This window comes from Nycticebus coucang, chromosome 16 (genome assembly GCF_027406575.1).
Source record: "Nycticebus coucang isolate mNycCou1 chromosome 16, mNycCou1.pri, whole genome shotgun sequence".
NCBI classification, from domain to species: domain Eukaryota; kingdom Metazoa; phylum Chordata; class Mammalia; order Primates; family Lorisidae; genus Nycticebus; species Nycticebus coucang.
The window spans coordinates 14354161-14362534 of record NC_069795.1 but is presented as its reverse complement, the minus strand read 5'-3'; the positions used below and the strand labels follow the sequence as shown (position 1 = coordinate 14362534).

General features: G+C 42.1%; 1 protein-coding gene across 1 annotated transcript; it reads right to left on the bottom strand.

The window, feature by feature from the left end:
* Positions 1–274: 274 nt before the first annotated feature.
* LOC128567182 (keratin-associated protein 11-1) lies at positions 275–733 on the bottom strand. The gene has a single exon (XM_053564175.1). The coding sequence runs from the start codon at positions 731–733 to the stop codon at positions 275–277; it is 459 nt and encodes a 152-aa protein (XP_053420150.1).
* Positions 734–8374: the final 7641 nt, after the last annotated feature.

Genomic DNA, 8374 nt, shown 5'->3' with positions numbered 1-8374 from the left:
CATCAGAGACCAGGACGTGGGCAGCAAAGCCCCTGAAAGTGTCCAGAGGCGTACACAGCACCAGCGATCAACCCTTAAAATAAGCTTAGTGCCAGCCAGAACATTTTAGCATGCCAGAGGCAGTGTGTGCATGGCTAAGAGCCAGCAATCAGGCAGTCAGGACAGAGGTCAGCGATGAAGATTTCTTCAGAGACAGGCATATAGATGCTGGAAGATCCTGGAAACACAGCTGGCAGGTCATGGAGTCTTGATTTGCTCACTGGCTCCCACGTGCTTAGCAGGTTCTTCGGCAGCTGGACAAACAGGACTGAGGGTACGTCCTGGAGACCCCACAAGCAGGTTGGCAGACAGTAGACACTCCTCCCACTGGTTGGCACACAGTGGAAACACCTCCCAGGGGCCGACAGCCACCAGTGACAAAGGTGAGCGGCCGGGTGTAGGTAGTTGAGCAGGGGTTGGAGACACAGGTAGTTTGTCGAGAGCAAGTCACCTGGCAAGGGTTGGAGACGCAAGAGGTTCGCGGGTAACAGGTTGGCTGGCAAACAGTGGGCTCGCACGTCTCCTGACAGTGGTCCAGCAGCCAAGAGCCAGTTTGGAAGGAACTGGGCAAGTAGATGCCACTCAGGCAGTCAGCTTCGGTGTTGGAAGCTGTGGCAACTGGAGCCACTGGGACAGTGCAGCGCCCACCCATTGGCCTGGAAGAGCAGTTTCTTGTGGAGCAGTTGAAGGACATGGTGTCAGACAGAAGGCTGCAGGTACCTTGCTGAAGTTACCTCCAGAATTGTGAATGTCCCTGCAGGCTCCCGAGCTTTTATATATCCTTGCTGGTGGGTGGGGCTCTCTCCCCCATCTGCCTGGCTTCTGTGGCACAGAGCAGCTGGCCTTAGAACATCTTGTGAATCGACAGATTAATCGTCTCTTGAGAAGCCCTCACTCTCATAAAGAAGGTTTAGTAGTTTGGTAGCTAAATCATAAGTCTTCAGTACTGTACTTAGTCTATTACGAAGGTTGGTTGACAGCTTCAAAGCCATGGGTCATACCAGCCCACACTAGATCCTCCTTCATCTTGCTTGCTCATGATGAGTGTCGATCTGTAACACCAAACACGCCACCATACTCCTGTCATACACTCTCCCCCTCCCAACCAGGACTAATTACAGGCCCACACCCTCTTTAGTTGGTCATTAGACTTAATACATTTTAAACCTATCTTACTCTTCCATAGCTAACGGGAATATGCTTCCAGATGACAGTAACAACAGCTACCAGAAAAAGAGACACAAGGACTTGTATCCAAAGTCTAAGCTGGCTCTCAAAATTAATCACCAGATGCCCACAGGAAGGTTAGGATGCTGCAGGACCCCCCTTCACATTCAAGCAACAAAGCAAATCATAAGCTAATGAGGTGCAACTGAGTGTATTTAGCCAATTTCAAAATAAATCGGACAAGCTTTAGTCCTAAAATTGTTCATTTAATAGCAAAGGATAAGAGTGACTTCTGGGCTTCATTACTTATGCTAATAGAGCAGGCTTATTTAATTTTTTAAATTATTATAATGTTAATTTGAAAGGGTGCAGTGTCTTTCTCCCAATTTGCTCAATGTATTCAAAAGATACTTATTCTCACACAGATACTTACAGACAAGATGCATTTCAATCATGGGCAAACTAAAGACCCTTCAAGGTCATTGTGTCTATTACGCATAAGGGGAGAGAAAAGTGGGAGGAGGCAGACACTTCATCAATGTTTGATAATGAATGGACGCATGAAGAGGGTGCTATAATATTTCATTGTTCTTTTGATGCTTGGGAAACAAGGATATCATTCTCCTTTGTTTTTATCTCCCTGATGTATAGTCAGTTCTGAACTCCAAAATGACCACTCCTTTTGGGCCACCTGTACATGGGTGAATCAACAGCTTCAACTAGGGCAAAAATAAGTCACTTCAACATCACTTTAAATGGCCAGAGATATTTCTACCTCATAAGACCTGATTCATTTTGTAAGCAGGCTTCCTCGGGGGAGCCCAACCAGACAACAAGAGATTTACATATATTTGCGGGCTACGGGAAGGCTATGTTTTAAATATCCACAAAGCCAACAGCTTTATGCAAGAACTCATGAGAGTTCTTACAAAAACTTCATTCATCTAATCAGAAGCTAATGACACACAGCCAAACAAGAGGATGCTATGCCGTGGGCTGTATTATAATTCCCAAGGATCAGACCTCAACACTCTAACTCTCCCTCAGTGACTCACAGTGCCTTCTCAGGAATAGGGTGAGATTAACGAGATGACTACTTTCCACAATGTTGAAATTACGCTCTTCCCACCACAGAGAACATCCCAAATGGGGTTTGAAGGCCAGAGTTCCTGGTCACAGGGCCTGGTTTGCTTGCTGTAAAATAGATGAGTAGTTTACAGGCATCTTCCACCTGGGGATTTGTAGACTACTCTGGAAAGGCACTTAGCTGTGTGAATACCAGAAATATGAAGTCAGTATTAGGATTACACAGGAAATCCCTTCAGGGCCCGGTGCCACATTCCTGGAACAGGAATTTTTCTAAGTTATAACTTTGTCTTCATCCCTCTTTTCCAGGGGAAGTTGGAAGTTTACAAATAAAAGAATCCTAGAGAGTTTCTTCCATCAGCTTCAAGAGGAAGGGAAAGGATTATTATTATTATTGAGCACACTGCTCTCTTGAAGGCATGGAGTTAAAGTGTTCACATGCACCATCACATGGAGTCCTCACAGAAGCTCTGTGGAGCAGGTAAACTGTCACATGAAGAAGCTGAAATTCCGGGAGGTTGAGTGGATCACCAAGGTCACACGGCTCATTTCAACTAAGTTGAGATTCAAATAAAACAAAGCCTAGAAGCTAAACTGGGGATAGTAAAATATGATGAGACACCTTCGTTAAAGTGCAAACAAGAATTTATTTTTCAAACACCGATCAATTAATACTTCATTGATAATATTATAAGTTTTCATTTCCCTTCCAGGTTCATCAACCGTTTAACAATGAAAGTAAATAAAATAGTAAGTTATGATCTCTACTGTCCTTACACTTCATATGTTGTACTCCTTCTGTATACAATTTAATAATTTTTACTTCATTGGGATTAGATGATGGGTCAACTACAAAGAAAAAGAAAAAGAAAACCATCAATAGCTTAAAGCTACAATTTTAAATTACAATTATTTACAATGGCAGTGCCTACAACTAATTTTCAGAGGATAGCAGATGTGTGAATTGATTTTTCAGTCCTATCCATTTTCCAAAGAGCCCTCCATTTTTGTAGGTGTTAAATAGAAGAGCCCTCAAATCGAATTACTAAAAGAAATTATTAGTTTGGCTTATGTTGTAACTACAAGCGGACTCCTTTGTAAATTTTATATTAAAATGATTTCATCGTTTGTGAAAAATCCATTCCGATCACTGCCATTCTCTGAAAACACACTGCCCAGTTAGGCAAGTACTTAACACTGTCTCGCATTCTGTCTTCCGGTGGAAGCGTTTCAACTTTTTATGTGGGTTCACTCTCAGTCGCAAAAGCCAAGAAACATGCACTGACACTTACATGAAGCTTGATGAGATTCTGCCCAATTCTAATTTGACAGTGTTGTTAAATGAAATTAATAAATTATCCTTTCATTGGAATGAAAGAAAATATAAGAAAAAATTACACGGCCAATTACACTCCCTCTGTAGTTACGAGCAACATGAAACTTTAACTCAGCAAAAAGGTTTCTGAAGATTGTTCTTGTGTCTGCAAAGCATGAAGTGAGGGGAGCATGATGAGTGAAGATGAGGCGAGATCAAAGGGCTGCCACCCATTATCTTCCTCCCCGATGGATAATTTTCTCTCATTTGTATAGAACAATCTAACCCTTTTGCAAGAATTATCACAGACTGGAAATGAGCAATGCTTTCACTGAAAACCCAACCGGGGCAATCACTTACAAGGCCAGGCATTTAAGAATAAAAAGAGTTAAGCATGTGAAGGAAGCTGAAAGTTTGATATGCAGAAAGGATATTTTTCATTGCAAACTTGGTAATAATGTTGACCAACGCCAGTTCAGAGAGCACCGCTCGGCCTCATCAAATGGAGGACTGGCAAACTCACCGAAAACTAATAAATATAAAATAAAATGTCATTATTCTGCACTTTTTCAGGATGATCACCCTCTCAAATTAAAGCTTTTCATTGTCTCTTAAGAAATATAAAAAGAAAATTAAAAGCTTAAGTACAGGACATAATGCTTGTTTAAAAATTAAATACATCTTGGCTGAGTTGTTCTGCTGTTTTTCAAGTTCACACAGACCTCTGGGTTGAATCTTCAAAATCCTTATTACCCAAGACATTATAAACCCCTGCAGCCTAGGTGATTTGCACACAAAACTGAAATGAAATTCATTTTCCAAATTCTTTTCACAAAGCATCAATCATAAGAAGGGTTGAGTCGTTTGGGCTGGAAAGAACTCTAGAGCAGAAAGCAGAAGGTGAAAGAAACAAGCAAAGACCAGCAAAATAGTTGCTGCTTTTAGAACTTGAAAATAGCAAACACCAGCTACATGACTGGTACAAAAATAAACCCTCAAAGGATAATGTCAAGGTTGAAAAATTCTAAATTGAACCATCCTTTTTCTCTATGCCTTTTTCAAATTCATGTAATTTTTCATGTGTGCCTTCTGGGGGCAAGACATGATTGCAAGAGGTACTTTACCTAACAAATGCAATCAGTGTAACATGGCTTATTGTACCCTCAATAAATCCCCAACAATAAAAAAAATAAATAAATAAATAAAATTAAAAAATAAATAAATAAATAAAAAGAAAAGTGAGTAGAATCCCAAGTATTTTTGCCACCCCGATTCTTATGTGACAAAGCCCATGTGTGCCTGGCATGTGCTCCAGTCCAGGCTGTCCAAGTACAAAAGGGGGCAGACTCACCTGTGGCCAGCCGTGAGTCCTGACTGTATATGGAACCTAAGAGAAAAGGCACCAAGTCCCTCAAAATCTATCATTCCTCCCTATTTCAGTAAGGTAAAGATACTAAAAACTGGGCACGAAACTGGAAAAGAAGATGGACCTTCGCATCACCTAAGGGGCCTGTACTCACTCTCCCTTTCCCACAGCCTTTCTTAGTCTGATCTGCCTGTCCAGGAGATGAGGAACTTAGGATTAGGCCAGCAGTATGTCCAGCAGGTACCAGAGCTTGTACAATTGTACTGGCCAGCAGTATCTCCAGCGGGTACCAGAGCTTGTACAATTGTACTGGCCAGCAGTATCTCCAGCGGGTACCAGAGCTTGTACAATTGTACTGGCCAGCAGTATCTCCAGCGGGTACCAGAGCTTGTACAATTGTACTGGCCAGCAGTATCTCCAGTGGGTACCAGAGCTTGTACAATTCTCTCATCTGATGGATGAGAAACTAGCCCCCGAGAGGGTGGCTCATGTTTGCAAGTGCGTGGACATTTTTGTGCGTTACTTCAAATGGTCTCCTCCTGTCTCTCATGGCAGCCTCTATGCCCAAGCTAAGCCAGTTTCATGGTGGTAAAAGCGAGAAGTGCTTCCTTCATGTCGGGTCTTCACATTCTTCTTGCTGCCTGTGCTGGGTCTTCTCTGACGCCAGGGCAAGGGCAGCCCATGCTGATTTACTTGGCACCCAGGTGTCCACACCTGGAGTGGGACCAGGCATGGGCAACCACAGGGAACACAAACCAAAGGGCTGATGCTCCCACGTTTTGGCCTCCGGGAAGGCAGCACTGAAGCTCATTTCAGGAAGTCCCAGAGGATCATGTATGTGTTGCTTGCAGCACGGGCTGCTTGAGGAAGGTTTTGGGGGGTGACTTTCCCTCCTCCTCTGCTTTGCTCCCCTGCGATGCATCCCCTAGAATAAAATTCCCAAATGCACAGTCTCAAGTTTTGGTTTCAGGGGAACTTGCACTGAGACACCATGTTCCAAATACTCTCTATTTGAAAGAATTAAAGATAATAGGTGGGCTTTCTAAACTCCAGCTCGAAGTCCCTAAGGCACAGGTCTCTGTCCAGGAAATCCCAGGAGACACCATGTATCTGAACTGAGCATCGGGCAAGTAACATTTGGATCCTTAAAGCCATTTCTGAAATGACCACATAAAAAACTACAAAAGTCCTTATATGCAGCCAAATTCCAGGTAAATTTGAAAATTTTTTCCGAGTAATATGGCTCACTCGGTGGTTTTTCCTGTGACATAGGCCATCAGTAACAGGGACATCCCAATACTATAGGGTTGAAAAGCCCTATCACTGTCAATTTGGTGTCATTGTTATCTTTCAGAATGAAAAGATGACTTTTCCCGAAGGGAGATATGCACCAGCTATGGAATGGGAGAAAATTTTAGGTAGTAAATGGCCGTACTCTTTTTAGTTTTACTAGTCATGCATTTATTTTTAAATCTATTGTGCTAATAAAATAGAGCTGGGTGATCCAAGCCATAATTTCATGGATATTATTACATAAAATAAGGTTTAGGCAAGTTTTTAAAAGTGAATTACTATAAATAAATATAATAAAATTTAATATGATATAAATAAAAATTAAAAATAAGTAATATGTATAACAGTGAGGTTGGATATTAAAATATGGTGAAAGTGGTCAGGATAAAAATCTAAGGGGTAAGTTTTTATAAATATTTAAATTAGTTAATAAGATGATTTCACAGATATTTTAAGTGGTTTCGATAAATATTTTTCAAACGCTCTTTCTCTCTGTCCCTCTCACTCTCTCTTACACACACACAAAATACACACATAGCAAGCACTTGTCTCCATCTTCTGCTTATCAATTACTTGGCAACAAATTATCCCAAATTTGGTATCATAAAATAGCCATTTACTTTGCCCATGGATTCTGTGGCTCAGGAATTGGAATAAGGAACATGGAAGTGGCTGCGTCTGAAGTCACAGGGACTATTGCCCCCTCTTGTCCCTGTTCCAGCCTGTGTGGGGAGGCCATGCTCATCTGGAGGCTCATTCTCTCACATGCCTGGCCACTGCAACTTGCTGTCCATGGCACACCTGTGTGTGGCCAGGACCAGTTCCAAGAGTGAGAGTCCCAAGAGATTTTAATCAGTCTGATTAAATCTATCTAAACCTAAATCTAAACCTCTATCCCTCTTTCCAACCCAGGAAGTCCTGCAACACCACTTTTGCCACAGACTGTGTATCAAGGTCCCAAAGGCCTGTCCAGATCGAAGGGAAAGTAAAACGGACTCTACTTCTTCAGGGTGAAGTGGCAAAATCCTGGATGAGGACACCAGACTAAAAATATTGTCTGGGCTGTGAAATTTAAATTACTTGCCAGGATGCCCAGACTGGGAATCCCTCAGATGGGTTTCATCGCCCCCCAGACATCTAGGAACCCTGTGAAGGAGAGTCTCTGGGAATCAGAGGCGTCGACAAGATGACAGCGATAGCCCCTTGACTTCTGATCCAGCCACTTGCATGAGAGCTTGATGCCATGATTCGGGTTGTAAAAGACGATTCTCAGTACTTCCAACGAGTTTGAACCCTTCCGTAGCAATCTTTTCTTCTGGTTTGATTTCTCAGTTAAACACTCCAATGCTCCAGGGTCTGCAGAGCCTGTGTGTGTTCATTGCACGTCACGTCAGATGAAGTGTGAGGCACATGGAAACTCCCAGGAGTGCATGGACGCTACAGGAACTTCACCAACCTTTAGGGGTCTGTTTTATAAAGACAGTTATGCATAGTTCAGATGAAATTATTCTGCAATTTGTTGTGGATTAAAATCATGAAGTTCGAATTACTATTGGAAGAATAAGCTACTGGCAGTTCTGCCAAGAACAGTGGCTTGTTCTCACCTTCTAGAGTGCCTTCCGTTTTCTGTATCCATTTTATTTTCTGAGCTGCCTTCTCAGATGTCTCTTGCCATTACTAATTCTTTAGGGTGAAGGTCAAACTGAATGCAAATATCTTTCATGCTTTAAGATACTGTGTCTTTCCCTGCATACTCCTTAGCCACCTTAGAAAAGGTTACGACACAAGGCAAGAGCCAGTCGTCTTACACAAATCATAGGCCATCACTCAGTGCTTTGCTGACCACAATTATCTTTGAAATTGAACTATGAAGTGAACCTGAACCCAGAAATCATTTTGGCTGAATAACAAAAGATGTGAAGGTTGATAAAATGACCCTTCAGGAAAATAATCAACTGAGACTGATACCCAATTTCGTCTTTCACTTCATTCCTTAAATTCAGTATCCTTTTTCTCCTCCTGATATCAAAACAACCACCAACTTTTCTTTCCATGCCCAGAAACCCACTGTAAGCTCCATGGTAACTTTTGGCTATTACAAAAATACC

What these genes read in the sequence shown, in the direction of transcription:
- LOC128567182 (XM_053564175.1), bottom strand. Translation starts at nt 733, where the DNA reads ATGTCCTTCAACTGCTCCACAAGAAACTGCTCTTCCAGGCCAATGGGT.